Source organism: Scyliorhinus canicula, chromosome 8 (assembly GCF_902713615.1).
Source record: "Scyliorhinus canicula chromosome 8, sScyCan1.1, whole genome shotgun sequence".
Lineage (NCBI taxonomy): Eukaryota > Metazoa > Chordata > Chondrichthyes > Carcharhiniformes > Scyliorhinidae > Scyliorhinus > Scyliorhinus canicula.
In genome coordinates, this window is record NC_052153.1 from 155,186,296 (window position 1) to 155,204,410 (window position 18,115).

The 18,115-nt window shown below is 44.9% G+C and overlaps 1 protein-coding gene across 6 annotated transcripts in view; it reads right to left on the reverse strand.

The window, feature by feature from the left end:
• poc5 (POC5 centriolar protein homolog (Chlamydomonas)) overlaps window positions 1-18,115 on the reverse strand; it is a 128,918-nt gene that overhangs the window by 96,836 nt on the left and 13,967 nt on the right. For 4 of the 6 annotated variants that reach the window (XM_038805511.1, XM_038805513.1, XM_038805512.1 and 1 more), the window contains exon 3: window positions 1,161-1,311. The exons of the other annotated variants lie outside the window; for them this stretch is intronic. In XM_038805511.1, coding sequence (XP_038661439.1) covers window positions 1,161-1,311 — 151 coding nt within the window. The remainder of the gene's footprint in view (window positions 1-1,160; window positions 1,312-18,115) is intronic. 6 annotated transcript variants of the gene reach the window in all.

Below are 18,115 nucleotides of genomic sequence, written 5' to 3' on the forward strand. Positions count from 1 at the left end.
GATGTACACTCTCGTCTTTCTGCTCTCCCTCACAACAAGGAAGGAGAAGATATTTAGGTAGTAGAAGCAGCTTGCAATTGTTTTTCCCTTTGTTGCTTCAGCAATACAAAACCACAAAGGATGGAAAATGAAATCAATTAACTCAAAAATGATATGCATGGAGTATGAATAATGTATGATTCAGGAGGCAATCACTAACTTTCAGACTTGGCTGGATTTGTGAACATTGATGAATCCTTTCCCCAACAAACCCAAACTCCCAAGATGTGTCAAAAATAATTGCTCATGTAGGATTGTTTCTTAAGAACAGCACTCCCGAGGTAATTTCTCCTCATTCACTGTACAATGGCAAATGTTGTCTGAGAGACAGAAATAACATGCATTTACATAGCACCTTGCATTCTATCCCACACTTTTGATGTGGGGGAATGTCCATTGCAATACAGAAAAACTGGGCAACCAGAGTCAAGTCAGGTTCTAGAGCAACTTCACAGATAATCTGCAGTGAATAATATTGGTTGACAGAGAAAAAGTAGCCCAGAAACCAAGAGAATTCAGCTGCTCTTTAAATTGTGTCACTTGTCATGCACAGTGAAGGCAAGTCTTAATTATACCTTTAAACATGGACTGCATTCAGTACATAATTTTCTGGAACTATCTTTTATTTAAGAATGTACACAACCAAGACTGCTGGAGGTAACTTTGGAAATTTCTACATAGACTCAGAAGAATCTCAATCCTTCATAATTGAATAACAATGGATGGAGTCTCCCTTTTGTATGGAAATACCCAGATGGAACACATCTGGGGAATTTACACTATGTTTATGGTTGACCAAAACTCAGTCAATAGACTTCTGTACTGTCATTTGGACAGTACAGCAGATTTTTGTTAAATTTGTGTCTGTCCAGATTAAGTTCAAGTCTCTGGAGGAGCTCAAACTCAACCTTCTGAGAGCGATACCACTGAGCCAGACGGACACCTACATGCCTAAGTGAAGGTTGAAGTTAAGACTGTAGATTGTTAACATCAAGTTTCTAACAATGATTATGAAAAAGAGCAAAAATTTGTACCAAGTATATAAATTTTATTTACTTGGTGCAGTTTCAAAAGGAAGGTTGTACAAGTGCTAGGACTGTATTTATTTTAAACATCTTCACCTGCAAAATGCTGAGAAGATTGGTCACCCGCCATTGTACTTGAACCTTTGTCACCTGTTACAAGTTTTGTTCTGCAATGTAATGGTTTGGGGCCACCAGAATCCCACTTTGGAGTTACTACTGCATAACGCAAGAGCTCTTCGTACTCATCCTTACAGGAAGAAAGAAACATATTTAGCACTAAAAACAAAACAACTTATTTCTTCAAAATAACTACATCTGATGCACTCAGGATAGAAACAGCTCAACAGAATTAAATTTAAATATGAAAGCATAATACTGTAGATGGTGGAAATACTCAGTCGGGAAAATATCTGTGAAGAAAGAATTGGAATGTGTCAGGTCAATGGCATCTCTTGCTTCTACCTCCAAAGATGCTGCGTGATCGGAGTATTTCCAGCATTTTATGGTTTGATTTTAACTTTAAAGTCAACAGACTATCCTACATTGGTTAATTTTAGTAAATTTTAATCTTCTCAGACATCACAGGTGTTGCTATGGTAAATCATTTCATAATTTTTGGTTTCTGGCGGTATAATTTCAAAAATGTTTTCAAAACCAGACAAATCACCATTACCATTCTTTGCACTCTATCACAGGATGGAATTTAGCAAAAGCATAAAATGTGCAGTGCCAGAAGTCAGTCATCTGTTATACATACTGAATAATAGTTTTCCACAGTCAAACAACTTGTTACTGCCCAATTTTTATACTTGCCAAAAGTTGAACTGTCTATCCACAGTATTTCCCAATTGATCGATCACATCTCGTCAACCTTCCTGTAATGCCTGAAATTTACAACCATACTGCTTTATAGCAGTCTTTTTCAAACCTTTTCTCCCCTCGGGACCAACTTTTGCCAACTGGCCAACCCACGCTGGATGACCTACATGACTCATGCCACACTTACCTTTAATGCGAAAAGGGGAGCTTGATTGGTGCTTACAATCTCACTCTAACCAGCTTCACAGGAGGAGGGGGAAATGCGCTCATCAGGTGCAGCCTACAACCAGTTTCATTGTGCCATCTACATGATAATGGAAAAACCTCACATGTAGGCTGAGGGGGCAACAGCAACAGCACCTGGGAGATGCTACTCCAGAATGCTGACAGCCTCATGGGCTTTTGGCGTGTTTTTAATGTGCTATCAGAGGTCAGGTATAGCAACGTAGTCTTTTCATTTGGAGTCAGCTGTAAATTAATAACTGACCTGGGGTCTCAACCTAAAAAGGAATTTTTCACCCACCGCTTTTCATTCAAAAATCTCAAACTTCTCGTTTGCCAGTTTTTCCGAGCTTACCCCTGGGCTTTGAATCCTTATTTGCACTGGCACAATTAACAAAACTAAGGCTCAAGAAAACTTCTTTATACTTCTTTGTTCCAGAGTTAAGTTTCTTCTTTGTAGGTTGTTAACCAGAGGCCTTGGAGATCTGTACAGAGCTAACACTAACACTGCTGTGCCCTGCTATGGACTCTCCAGTGCAGCTCTCTCCAGCAGATTCAGTTGACAGTTCCTGGCCAGAAGGTACACTGTCTGTGTGTCTCTGGACTTTGCTTAATTGTAAGAAAACGATTCATCTGCACAGCCCTCTTGTCTTGCTTGCAAGCAGCTAGAAAATGGAAGAATTGTTCCAAGGTGACTTGGCACAAAAAGCACATACAGGGCACGTGAAGTCAGGTGTAATTGCAGGGTCTATTAGGTTAGACAAAGAAAAGCTGATGAAAATTAGCTGATTAAACAGGACCAGGGGATACAGATTTAAACAGAGAAATGCAGGGTATGTGAGGATGAACATTTTAAAATACGTGATTGGTAGTGACTTGGAACTTATGAGCGGTGGAAGTGGAGATGATGCACCATTTCAAAGGAAATTGGATCAGCACGCGAGGGGAAAACGTGCAGGGCTGCAGAGAAGTGTGAAAAACGACTGACTGGGTTGCTCTATAGAGATCCAGTACGGACTCATTCACCAATTTCCCCATGTACGCTGACCAACATCAGTTTCCAGTGAGACAATATCACGACTGCAAAATACATATCCTTGTTTCAAAAGTCTCCATGGCCTCGCTCCTTCTAATTTATGTAACATCCCACCCTCCTGCTGCCACAACCATTTTATGTCTGTGGGCCTCCAATTTTAGAATCCCGGATTTCAAATCTCACCACCATTGGCTGTGCCTTCAGCTGTCCAAGCTTTAATTCTTTAAATTCCCTTCATAAATCTCTTTGCCTTTGAGATATGCCTTGAAACATAGAAACGTAAAAAAAATAGGTGCAGGTGTAGGCCATTCGGCCCTTTGAGCCTACACCACCTTCAATATGATCATGGTTGATCATGCAAATTCAGTACCCACTCCCGCTTTCTCTCCATACCCCTGGATTCTTTCAGCCCCAAGGGCCACGTCCACCTCCTTTTTGAATGTATCCAATGAACTGGCCCCCAACAGCTTTCTGTGGTAGAGAATTGCACAAGTTTGAGAGAAGAAGTTCTTCTTCATCTCAGTCCTGAATGGCTTACCCCTTATTCTTAGGCTGTAGTCCCCAACATCAGGAACATTCTTCCCGCATCTAACCTGACCAGTCCCATCAGGATATTATGTTTCTACAAGATCCCCACTCATTCGTCTAAACTCCAGTGAGTTCCAGCCCAGTCGATCCAGTCTTTCTTCATATGTCAGTCCTGCCATCCTGGGAATTAGTCTGGTGAACCTTCACTGGACACCCTCAATAGCAAGGATGTCCTCCAAACTAGGAGACCGTAACTCCACACAATACTCAAGGTGTATTGTGCTGTATAACTGCAGCAAGACATCCCACCTCCTACTTAAATCCATTTGCTATGAAGGCCAACATGCCATAAGCTTTCCTCACCGCCTGCTGTACCTGCATGCCAACCTTCCTCTGATTAAGTTTTCAGTCATATGCCCACATATTCATACAAGGCACGGTGGTACAGTGGTTACCACTGCTGCCTAACCGCACCAGGGACCTTGGTTCAATTCTGGTCTTCGGTCACTGTCTGTGTGAAGTTTATACGTTCTCCCAGTGTCTGCGTGGGTTTCCTCCGGGTGCTCTGGTTTCCTCCCACAGTCCAAAGATGTGCAGGTTTGGTGAATTGGCTATCATAAATTGCCCCTTAGTCCAGGGAGCTGCCGGTTATGTTATGGGGTTACGGAGAGTGGACATGGGTAGAGTGCTCATTTGAAGGGCCAGTGCAGACCCAATGGGCCAAATGGACTCCGTATGCACTGTAGGCATTCTATGGTTTCCTTATGTAACTAGGCGCCAATTATTTTGATAACACTCCTGTGAAATGCAGGAGGATGTTTTTGTGTACCTTAGTGCCTTTCCATCGCTAATAAGGCAACACTTGCCACCTTGCATTGTTTGTTGAATTCAAGACTACAAATAAGCCAACAACTTTGTTGAATCCTGAATGTTTTCTACTGCTGAGCTAGAATAAAAGGCGAAACTCAGTCTCTTGCACCTCAGTGACTGACTCTGAAACAGCCAATAGTAATGCTGAGCTCCACGAAAAGCAACTAGAACTCTATTCTCAGTAATTTATGCAAAGTTGCATCATTTTATTTATTTTACATTGACTGGGAGTAGAGAAATGGAATCTACACAAGGTTTATACCTGGAACCGTTCTCATTAATCTATATTCACATTGTAAGAAATCAAGTTCAATATATCGTTTATAAGAAACGACACCCAAGTTAAAGAATGAAAATTAAAATGAATGAAGGGTCTTGAGGGAGACACACAAATTACAAAAAGCTTAAAAGATTGCCATTCTTTGGGGCTGTATCTTTGGGTAAAATTAAGTATTTTTCTCTTATTTATTCATTCACAGGGTGGGAGTCACTGGCCAAACCAGCATTTATTGCCCGTCGCTTAGTGGACTTTAGACGGTGCTGGTGAGCCATTGACTTGAACCACTGCAGCTTGTGGTGTAGGTGCATCATGGCGCTGTTGCAAAAAAAAAAAAAGAGCAAAGAAACGGCAATATTGTCCAAATCAGGATGATATGGGGCTTGGGCAGGAACTTGAAAATGTTGCCGATCCCCTGCATCTCCAGTCTGTGGTTTAGGTGGCAGAGATCATGGGTTTGCAAGATGCTGTTGAATAAGCCTAGGTGAGCTATTGCAGTGTATCTTGTAGGTGGTACACACTGCTGCCAGCAGAAGTGGAGGGAGTGAATGTTTAAGATGGTGGATGGGGTGCCAATCAAGTGGGCTTTGTCCTGGGTGATGTCGAGCTGCCACGCATCCATGCAGGTGGAGTATCACATCACACTCCTGACCTGTGCCTTTGGAACAAAAAAAAAATGTGGAGGTCATTTGGCCATACATCATGGCCAATCCTCGATCTCAGTGCCATACTCCCGTGCTCTCCCCATACCCAGGGACCATAGAGTTGAGAAATCTAGTTCCTTCTTAAATATGTTCAGTGACCTGGCTCCCACAACCTTCTGTGGTAGATAATGCCACAGGTTTACCACCCTTAGTGAAGAGATTTCGCCTTCTCAGTCCTAAATTGCCTCCTTTGTACCGAGACCCCTTGTTCATGACCCTCCAACCAGAAGATACAACATCCCTGAATCCAGTCCGTCCAACCATGTCAGAATTTATAATTTCAATGAGATGTAGATTCATTGTCATGTGTACCAAACTACAGTGATAAGTGTTCTGCATACAGTCCAGACAGATCGTTCCATGCATGATAAAACAAACATCGGACATACATAGACATTGGGTGAAGCATACAGAGAATAGTGCTAACAGTTTAGCAAATGGGTCGACAGGCCAGTTCATTCCAGAAGAGGGTCATTCAGGAGTCTGACAACAGCGGGGAATCTGTTTTTGAAACTGTTAGTGCGCATTTAGACTTTTCTATCGTCTGCCTGATGGAAGAGGTTGGAAGAGAGAATAATCCCAGTGGGAAGGGTCTTTGATTATGCTGCCCACTTTCCAAGGCAGCAAGAGGTGTAGGTAGAGTCAATGGGTGGGAGGCGGTTTCGCTTGATGGACTGCGCTGTGTTCACGACTCTGCAGTTTCTTACAATCTTGGTATGGTAGTTGCCATACCAAGCTGTGATGCAGCCAGATAGGGTGCTTTCTATGATGCATCTGTTAAAATTGGTAAGAGTCCATGTGGACATGCCACCTTTCCCTTAGTTTCTTAGGGAAGAACAACACTTGTGTTTTCTTGGTCGCAGTGTCGAGGTGGGTGGACCACAACACCATTGATGCAGTCAGGGGTGTGTATGATACTTTGCATCCAGTTGCAGAGGGAGGAGTCAAAACCCAGGTTTTGGAGTTTGGATACGAGCTTGGCTGGGATTATGATGGTGTTGAAGGTGGAGCTGTAAACAATGAATAGGAGTCTGACATAGGAGTCCTTGTTGTAGAGATGTTCCAGGGATGAAATGAAAAATGAAATGAAATGAAAATCGCTTATTGTCACGAGTAGGCTTCAAATGAAGTTACTGTGAAAAGCCCCTAGTCGCCACATTCCGGCGCCTGTTCGGGGAATCGAACCGTGCTGCTGGCCTGCTTTCAAAGCCAGCGATTTAGCCCTGTGCTAAACAGCCCCTATGAGCATAGTGCCAGGGAGATGGAGTCTGCTGTGGACTGATTATGGCTGTATGCAAATTGCAGTGGATCAAGGCATCCAGGGAGAATGGAGTCGGTGTCTCACATGACCAACCTCTCAAAACACTTCATAATGATAGGTCCCCTCTCATTCTTCTAAACGCCAGTAAATATAGGCCTATTTGACCCAACTCTTCAGTCATATGATAACCTTGCCATACCAGAAATCAGTTTGGTGAACCTTCACTGCACTCCCACTATGGGAACAGGACACAATGCCAAGGTATGGTTTCACTAATGCCCTGTACAGCTGCAGTAAGATATCCTTGCTCCTGTATTCAAGCCATCTTGCAATGAAGGCCAATATACCGTTTGCCATACTAACTGCTCGTTGCCCGAATGTTTGCTTTCAACGATCGTTGTACAAGGACCCAACAGGTCCCTTTGTACGTCAACATTTCCCAATCTACCAGTATTTAAATAATCACAGTTTTTCCTCCAAAGTAGATAACTTCACACTTATCCACTCTGCTACCCAATCATTCAACTTGTCTAAAATTGCCTTGTTATTTATCTTTTAGTCTTTTTAATCTCCTTCCACTTCTACAAGACAGGAAAGAATAAATGGGTCTTTTTCAGAGGGGCAGGCAGTGACTTGAGGTACTGAAAGGATTAGTGCCTGGACCCCAGCTATTCATGATCTGTGTCAATGATTTGGATAAGGGAACCAAATGTAACATTTCCTGTGCTGACGGCAGAATCCAAACTGAACACCAACTGAACAGATCATTGCTGATTAAGTGTCACTTGATATCACTGTTAATGACCCCTTCCATTACTCTGTTGATATTGGAACAATCAGAGTCCATATGCAGAGTCATGAATTGTGCTAAACTGAACATCTTTACTTCTGAACCCATGATGGAGCGACGGTCATTGATGAAGCAGCTGAAGATGGTTGGGCCTTTATTTTTCTTCATTGTTTCACAGGATGTAGGCAGTACTGGCAAGGTCAGCCTTTGTTGCCCATCCCCAAATGCTCTTAGAGTGGTTCGCTTGGCCTTTTCAGAGGGCAGTTAGAGTCAACCACATTGCTGTGGGTCTGGAGTCACAAGTAGGCCGGGGCAAGAAAAGATGGCAGATTTCCTTCCCTGAAAGGTGATTTGGACACTAGCCTGAGGAACTCCACAGAAATGTCCTGGGGCTGAGAGGATTGACCGCCAATAACCATAATCATCTTCCTTTGTTCTAGTATGACTAAAAGCAGTGGAGTGTTTTCCCACCCAATTCCCAGGGCTCCACACTCCATCAAATGCTGCCCTCATATGAAGTACATTCACTCTCACCTCACCTCCTAGAGCTCAGCTCTTTTGTCCATGTTTAGACAAAAGCTGTAACTGGGGTCAGGAGCTAAATTCTCCTGGCAGAATCCAAACTGAACACCAGTGAGCAGGTCATTGCTGATCAAGTGTCACTTGATATCACTGTTAATGACCCCTTCCATTACTCTGCTCATAATTGAGAGTAGGCTGATGGGGTAGTAACTAGCCAAGTTAGATTTCTCCTGCTTTTTGTGGACAAGACAGACCTGGGCTACTTTACACATTTCCAGGTAAGTGGCAGTACGGTAACTATACTGGAACACTTTGGCTAGGGGCACAGGTAGTTCTGAAGCAAGTCTTTAGTACTATTGATGAAATGTTGTCACGGTCCATAGCTTTTGCAGTATCCAATGCCTTCACCTGTTTCTTGGTTTCTTGATATCACATGGAATGATCTGGATCGATGGAAAACTGGTATCTGGAATGAAGATCTCCAGAGTTAAAGAATCGTCTACTTGACTCTTCTGGCTGAAGATGATTGCATATGCGGTAAGGTAGAACAGTGGTTAGCACTGTTGCTTCACAGCGCCAGGATCCCAGGTTCAAATCCTGGTTTGGGTCAGTCTGTGCGGAGTCTGCATGTTCTCTCTGTGTCTCTGTGGGTTTTTTCCAGGTGCTCTGGTTTCCTCCCACAAGTCCCGAAAGATGTGCTGTTAGGCGAAATGGACATTCTAAATTCTCCCTCTGTGTACTCAAACAGGCGCCGGAATGTGGCGGCTAGGGGATTTTCACAGTAACTTCATTGCAGTGTTAATGCAAGCCTACTTGTGACAATAAAGATTATTATATATTATATGCTTCAGTCCGGTTTTTGCACTGCTTTACTGGCTCTTCCATCATAGATAGGGATATGTGTGAAGGTCTTTAAGTTCCACCAGAATTTACAACTGGATGTGGGCATGACTGCAGAGCTTAGATCTGAACTGTTGATTGTGGGATCACTTGGCTGTCTAAATTGCATGTTGTTTCTGCTATCAGGCATGCAAGTAGTCCTGTGTTGTAGCTTCACCAGGTTGCTACTTTATTTTTAGGCATGCCTATTGCTGCTTGCGGCATGTCCTCCTACACGCTACTGTGATATGGGGTGGGAGGAGACATGCTGGATCACAAGGTTATAGATTGTGGTCAAATACAATTCTACTGCTGCTGATAGCACACAGCGCTTCACTGATGCCAGTTTTGAATTGCTGCAACTGTTTAAATCCCATTCAGCACAGTAGTGCCACACATGGACAGTATTCCTCAAGATGAAGATAGAACTCCATCTAAATAAGGACTGTGTAGCGGTCACTCTACTGTTCACCCCTTCCAAGATCATTCTCGAGGTGCAGAGCCCTAAAGTATTTCAGTGGCCCGCGACTGCACTGGCTCTCCAAAAAAAATCATGACTTGGTACCATTCCCCAGCCTTTTCCCCATACCCTTGCACATTACTTGAAGAGAAACAATCTAATGGCCTCTTGAATGCCTCAATTGAATCTGCCTCCACCACACTTCGAGGCAATGTATTCCAAACCCAAACTACTCATTGTGTGAAGTAGTCTTTCTCATCACATTGGTTTCTTTTGGAAATCATCTGAGTCATTTCATTCTTCATCCTTTTGCAAGCAGGGACAGTTTTTCCCCACCGACTCAGTTCAGCCCCTTTGAGCAGTTCATCAAATCTCCTCTTAGGCTTCTTCTCCGAGAACAGCCCTAACCTCTCCAATCTATCCTCCTAACCAAACTCGCATCCCTGGAACCATTCTTGTAAACCACTTCAGTACTCTCTCCAATGTGTTCACGTCCTTCCTAGTGTGGGTTGCATGTTGGTTAGAATTGCTACCTCATAGCTCCAGGGACCAGGATTCAATTCTAGCCTCGGGCAACTGTCTGCGTGGAGTTTGCACTTTCTCCCCATGTCTGTATGGGTGCTCCGGTTCCTCCCACACTCCAAAGGTGTGCAGGCTCGGTGGATTGGCCATGCTAAATTGCCCTTGGGTGTCCAAAAAGGTTAGGTCGGGTTACTGGGGTAGGGTGGAGGCATGGGCTTAAGTAGGTTGTCCTTTACAAGGGCCAGTTCAGACTCGATGGGTCGAGTGGCTTCTTTCTGCACTGCAGGGATTCTATGATTCTGAGTGGGCATCCAGAACATAATATTCCAGCTGAAGTCTAACTAGTGTCCAAATCACCTCCTTGGCTCTTGTACTCCATGCCCTTATTAATAAAGCCCAGAATATTATATGCTTAATTAACTGTTCTCTCCACCTGCCCTGCCACCTTCAATGAGCTATCCACATTTACACCCCCTATTTTGTTTTTTGCATTTGCGTGTATCCTAGAAGATGAGGGAGGAGGAGGATAAAGCCATGAAAACATGGTAAACTGGTGCAGACCTTCCCACACGATTGCACACATTGCCCAGAATAAGATCTTCATACCATGTTCGGGCTCGCACCAGAATGCATCTCCCTCAGCTCCAGCCGTACCAGTCATCAACAACACTATGATGTCCTTTTCTCTGATACAAGACCTGTCTGCAGCTTACCAGGAATCAGTGATTCTTTAACTCCCCTAAAGCAGAAAGAATTTGCAAGGGCACTAGATCCAAGAGGATATTTTAGATATAACCTCTTTCTTCAGTGATCACTCACTAATTGGTATGACTGTCACCTAAGAAACTCATGCGCTACTGGCCATGGGTTCTGTGGATTGTTGCTTGCATGGCTGATGAGCCCAATCCTAGAGTGACATCTTTGACCACACACGTGTTTCCAGGAGGTGGGATCGGTCCTTGGAATACCAGTCCTTGCTCAGGCTCTTTTTCCAGGTCCATTGCTGTCAGGTGTCCATGAAGAATTGCGTCCCTTCAATCAGGAGGTTCCTTTAGTAGGTCTCTTCTGAGCAAGGGTCTCCCAGGTCAGTGTTTTTCAAACTTTTTTTCTGGTGACCCAATTTTACCAACTGGCCAACCTTTGGGACTTCCACTTCATCAGCATCAAAGTTCAGAAAGCACGGTAGCATAGTGGTTAGCACAATTGCTTCACAGCTCCAGGGTCCCAAGTTCGATTCCCGGCTTGGGTCACTGTCTGTGTGGAGTCTGCAAGTTCTCCCCATGTGTGCGTGGGTTTCCTCCCACAGTCCAAAGATGTGTAGGTTAGGTAGAATGGCCATGCTAAATTGCCCTTAGTGTCCAAAATTGCCCTTAGTGTTGGGTGGGTTACTGGATTACGGGGATAGGGTGTAGATGTGGGCTTAGGTAGGGTGCTCTTTCCAAGAGCTGGAGCAGACTCGATGGGCCGAATGGCCTCCTTCTGCACTGTATATAAAAAAAATTCTATGAAAAACCAATCACATCGTTCTCCCTGAACTTTTTGCAGCCGGCTTTTAACAATGCCGACTGCTGCGCCCTTCAAAAGGGCTGAGAGCATATAATAAAAAATGCGGCCGCACTGCGCATGTGTGCCTGCTCAGTGGTGCGCATGTGCACGATGAGCGGACACGCACGCGCAGTGCGTCCACATTTTTAAAAAAATATGCTCCCAGCCTTTTTGAAGTCCGCAGCAGCCAGCATTGTTAAAAGCCGGCTACTGCGGCTGTTGCACGCGAATTTGCGCAATCAGGAGCGCCGCGACAGACTGCTCCGCGACCCTCCCAACACCCACCCGTGACCACCTGCGGGTCGCACCCCCGACTTTGAAAATGCCTGACCCAGGTTTGATGTGATGTTGTATTTCTTGGGGTAAGCAGTCAGGGTGTCTTTAAATTGCTTCTTCTGCCGTCCTCACGTTTGGAAGCTGTCCTCGAGTTGGGCAAGATTATTTGCCTTGGCAGTCAGAACTCGGGAGATCCTAAAAGCACATGGCCAGCCCAGCGGTTTCAGATGATCATGGTCTTGAAGCTGGTGCTCTTGGCTCCTTCAAGGGCACGGATGTTAGTGTGCCTGTCCTCCCAGCTGATTCAGAGAATCCATCTCAGACAGAGTTGATGGTACCTCTCCAGGGCCTCAAGGTGGTATCTATGCACAGTCCATGTTTCGGAGCCGGAAAAAAGAGTTGGGAGGGCGATTACCTTGTACACAAAGATCTTGGGTGTCAGCACAGATGTCGCAGTCTCCAAAGGCTCTCCACCTAAGGCTTCCAAAGGAAACGTATGCATCTGAATGAGACGCTCGCAGATTGGATACAATGTTGGATCTGCACATCAATGTCAGCCTCAGAGGAGAGGTGGCTTCCCAGGTACAGGAAATGTTCCACGTTTGGTGGGGTTTCCCCATTGATCTTGCCCTGGGGTGGATTCATAGAATTTACAGTGCAGGAGGCCATTCGGCCCATCGAGTCTGCTCTAGCTCTTGGAAAGCGCACCCTACCCAAGGTCAACACCTCCACCCTATCCCCATAACCCAGTAACCCCACCCAACGCTAAGGGCAATTTTAGACACTAGGGCAATTTATCATGGCCAATCAAACTAACCTGCACATCTTTGGACTGTGGGCGGAAACCGGAGCACCCGGAGGAAACCCACGCACACACTTGGAGGATGTGCAGACTCCGCACAGAGTGACCCAAGCCGGAATCGAACCTGGGACCCTGGAGCTGTGAAGCAATTGTACTATCGACAATGCTACCATGCTGTCCTGGTAGGGAAGGACTGGAGACTGGAGGTTGGGGCTGAGACCGAATTTTTGGTAGGCTTCTAGAAAGGTGTCAAGAATGGTTTGGAGATTCTCTTCAGAGGGTGGAGATGGTCATCTGCATACTGAAATTCCACGAGTGAGGTCAGTGCTGTTTTCTTGGATTTCAACTGGTTGAGTTTGAAAGGTTTTTCGTCCATCCTGGAGATCAGACATTTTCAAAGTGGGGGTCGGGAGGGTCGCGGAGCCATCCATCACGGCATTCTCGATCGCAGGAATTCAGTAGCAACGGCCACAGCAGCCTGCTTTTAAAAACACCGGCTGCAAGCGGCTCTAAAAAGAAAGGAGGCCATGACCAGCTTTTAAAATGTAGGCACACTGCGCATGCGTGCTCGCTCATCAGTGCACATGCCTGGAGCCCAGAGAGAAACACCACCTCCTCCTGACGTCAATGTACTGACACAGGAGATTTTTTTTTTTTTTTTTAATTCAATTCAGTCTTCCTGCATCTATCTTGAATATGCTCAAAGGCTGAGCCTGCAGAACTCTCTTGGATAATGAATTTTAGAGATTAAAAAGATTCACAATACTTTTAAGTAATCCCTCTTCATCCATGTCTAAAATTGTCGCATTGTAATTTGCAGACTATGTCCCCAGGCTGTAAACCACCCAATCTGAGGAAAACTTACATTCCGCATTTGCTCTGGAGTCCTGAGAGAATAATGTCTGTTTCAATTAGGTCATTTCTCATTCTTCTCTCCACCAGAATATAAGCCCAGGTTCACCTAGGTAAGAGAAAGTGGTGGGTCGCGAAGGCTGGCCAGTTGGTACAAATGGATCCAGGCAAAAAAGTTTGAAAAACACTGTCGATGATGTCCACTTCACTGGGAAGCTTGCTGTTGACAAGTTGAGGGATGGGGCAATGAAGATAGAAAAAAGGGTTGGGGCGATGACATCCTTGTTTGACTCCAGTCTTGACCTTCATATAACCATCAGACTCAACAAAACCCCAAACTCCCACACAGTAAAGAATGATAATCATTCCACAGATTTATACATAGAAGACCTGCGAATATTCATACAGTTGATTATAATCAACACTGTCAGCCCCTCCCAACACACAGTGGTAGGAAAAGATAAAAAAGGAAACTATCAGGAGCAGAAAAGAAAAAAGGAGAAAGCTGCTCGTCAATGAACATCTCAAGCATAAAGCGGGCAACCAGATAGAGGACCTGACCCGGCCCCGCATACTCTCACACCTAGGAGTCGATATGCCAAGGATACCCACACCATGCTAAGATACTACACAAGCAGCCTCTAACCATATCAAACTCAATGCGCCAGCCCTGCAAACTCTAGACGATTCATGTCGCCCTCAAGAGACCCCATTACCAAAGAGAAGAATTGCGAAGACACGCAACAACTGGGCATCTCAGGAGGAGCACCCAGTAGGGCAGAGCAGCATAACCTCAAAGAAAAAAACACTGCCTCCCTAGAGGAGACCTGACTACAAAAACAAAAAGGAGGGGACATTCAGGAAGCTGCTGTACAAGACCACTTGGGGGAGGGCACCCAACTCCCTATTCAGCCTACCCTCGAGCTGAAGGCTCCAACAGCGCAGATCCACGGCATACAGACTTCCATTCTAACCCTGCCGCCCACAGACTACCACCTCTGCATTGGAATCATATCAAGGAGAGCAGACCAGGAGCACCCAAAAGGGGACAATTCGGGGAGGAAAATTCAGTCCACAATCCAACAGACCTTCTGCCTGACGCAGGTAAACAGTTACTCATGCACTAACGCACTGAATTACACGACCACTGCGACTACGCAGGGAGCCAAGAGAATATTGAAGACGACAAGTCAAGCATGGCATAACCAACCACACGCCGACATGCACCATCACATATCCCCCCCCCCCCCCCAAACAAGCCCAGAAACGCTAACCACAGGGAAGAATCACAGGAACCACAATCCTCTCTAGGATATATGTAATCTGTCTGGACTTCCATAGGAAATAAGCACAGATTCCATAAACCCAAAGTAACAGATATACAAAAGAAAACCCGACATACATAGCTAACTGGGGACTTTCCTAAAACAGTGAGAACTTACATAGCCATATCACCCAGCACCACACTAACCATCCACCACCCTGCTGAGACTACTCATCTCATCTATAAAGGAGGCGAGGGGTATCCACAATGCATTCGCTCTTTGTAAATACAGGGATTACAGCATATGAAATAAAAAAGGCAAGATATGCTCAACCCTGATGCCACTGCTGACTATGGTTTTTGCCATAACAGCCGGCCATTGCCTTTGTGTTCATATATCATAGACTCAGTGGGGAACCAATATCATAAGAACACAAGAACTAGGAGCAGGAGTAGGCCATCTGGCCCTTCAAGCCTGCTCCGCAATTCAATGAGATCATGGCTGATCTTTTGTGGAATCCGCTCCACTTTCCTACCCGAACACCATAAACCTTTATTCCTTTATTCTTCAAAAAACTATCTTTATCTTAAAAACATTTAATGAAGGAGCCTCAAATGCTCCACTGAGCAGGGAATTCCATAGATTCACAATCCTTTGGGGTGAAGAGGTTCCTCCTAAACTCAGTCCTAAATCTACTTCCCCTTATTTTGAGGCTATGCCCTTAGTTCTGCTTTCACCCTCCAGTGGAAATAACATGCCCACATCTATCCTATCTATTCTATTCAAGGGGAATCTTGACAAAACCATGAATAGAATGGGAATAGAGGGATACGGACCCTGGAAGTGTAGAAGATTTTAGTTAGACAGGCAGCATGGTCGGCACCGGCTTGGAGGGCCGAAGGGCCTGTTCCTGTCCTGTACTTTTCTTTGTTCTCTATTCCCTTCATAATTTTATATGTTTCTATAAGATCCCCACCCCCCACCCACATCCTTCTAAACTCCAAATGAGTAGTCCCAGTCTACTCAACCTCTCCTTGTAATCCAACGCGCTCAACTCTAGGATTAACCTAGTGCACGTCCTCTGCACACCCTCCAGCGCCAGTACATCCTTTCTCAGGTAAGGAGACCAAAACTGAACAATATTCCAGGTGTGGTCTCACTAACACCTTATACAGCTGCAGCCTAACCTCCCTGGTCTTAAACTCCATCCCTCTAGCAATGAAGGACAAAACTCCATTTGCCTCCGTAATCACCTGTTGCACCTGTAAACTAACGTTTTGCGACTCATGCACTAGCACACCCAGGTCACTCTGCACAGCAGCATGTTTTAATATTTTATTTAAATAATAATCCCTTTTGCTGTTATTCCTACCAAAATGGATAACCTCACTTTTGTCAACATTATATTCCATCTGCCAAACCCAAGCCCATTCTTAAAACTATCAAATCCCTCTGCAGATTTCCAGTATCCTCTCCATTTTTTTGCTTTCCCACTCACCTTAGTGTCATCTGCAAACTTGGACACATTGCACTTGGTCCCCAACTGCAAATCATGTATATAAATTGTGAACAATTGTGGGCCCAACACTGATACCCGAGGTAGACCACTTGCTACTGATTGCCAACCAGAGAAATACCCATTAATCCCCACTGTTTACTAATTAACCGATCCTCTATCCACGCTACTACTTTACCCTTAATGCCATGCATCTTTATCTTATGCAGCAACTGTATCATCAGCATAGTCACAAGGGAATAAAGTTCAGGATTATTGATGAACTGCAGGTTAGAGCTTGGGATGACCAAAGCCATGACAGGATTGTTGAGCAAGGTTCAGGATATCTCCCAAACGCCACTGAATGAAACGTCTTCATCTCTGCCACGCCATCATCCTGATGCCCATGCAATAACAAACATAGGCTTCAGCAGCAGGTGATGACCCGATGTGTGCAGCCGTCCCCACACCGAGCATCAAGATCAAGACAGTGCAAGACCTGCAGTCGGGGTCTCCAACCGACACCCAAGCCTGAAAGATTGGACATAATGCGCTCTGTTGAACTTGAAATTGAGATTGTGAAAGCATGGGAGCCAACTCAAAATTTGGCCAGGAATTGTTCTCCTGCTCCTAAAAGACCCCGAACACCCTGCCTGGCCCCAATTCCAGAGTCTGTCCGGATAAATGAAATACCATGCAACAGGATTTCAAAGGACTGAAGGCGAGTCCCTACCAGGGAGTTTGCTCTATCAAGTAACAGAAGCCCTAGTGTCTTCTCCCCTTCCACTATTCTCAAGGATGTTTTGCAGTTCAAAGCAAGCACCAACGACTTGCACAATGGAGCCGAGATCATCATCCACAACATCATTCGTGATGATTCCAGCCAGGCAATCCGATCACTGTGGCTCGACATGGCCACTTCCATATCTTTGAGGGTGGCTCTCCGAGTTTCCACAGTCTGATTGTTTTCCCCAGAGCCATTAAAATGGGAGCTAAGGCTTCTTCCATTGAATTCCTGAGGTCCTCCAACACAATACATTGATGCTTTTCGACTTCCTTAGCCAAGGTACTTGAAAGCACCTTGGTCGTTAGTGGAGAACCAGAAACTGACTTGACCATTTTACCTGCCGATGAGGTCCAAGAGTCCTCAAGACTCCGTCGACGAGCTTCTGTTCTCAACCTTCTTTTCCTTGGCATTTCAGTCATACAAGATCTTTATAGTAATAAAGATCTTTATTATTGTCACAAATGGACTTACATGAACACTGCAATTAAAAGCCCCTAGTCGCCACATTCCGGCGTACACCGAGGGAGAATTCAGATTGTGCAAATTACCTAACAACACGTCTTTCAGGACTTGTGGGAGGCCCATGCAGACACAGGAAGAACGTGCAGACTCCGCAAGACAAGTGACCCAAGCCGGAAATCGAACCTGGGACCCTGGCGCTGTGAAGAAACAGTGCTAACCACTGTACTACCATTCAGCCCTCAAGCAGTCTGGTTTGTGTGAAATCTCGAGACTGGGGTTAAACCCCCCAACTTCTGACTCAGGCGTGTACACTAATCTTTAATTGAAAGAATACTAAATGAAGTGTGATGTTACACACCAACTCCAATTAAGCACTCAGCTTGACATTGGGTTATCACAACCAAACTACACTGGGACGAATATGCCTGGAGAACCGATCAAAAGATAAATGCTCAAATTTCAGCTCCACTTATTGGTGATTTCAATGTTATATGACAGTTGGCACCAAATAATAGCATTCTGCTGTCTTGCGTTTTCACGCTGCAGGAAAAATATTCCATTATCTTTCATTCATGAATACAGTTGTGCAAATTCATGTAGACAACTGACTGAATCCAATGTCTTATTCCTCACTGTTGGAGATACTGCCAACAGCACAAGACATTCAGTCATAAAAA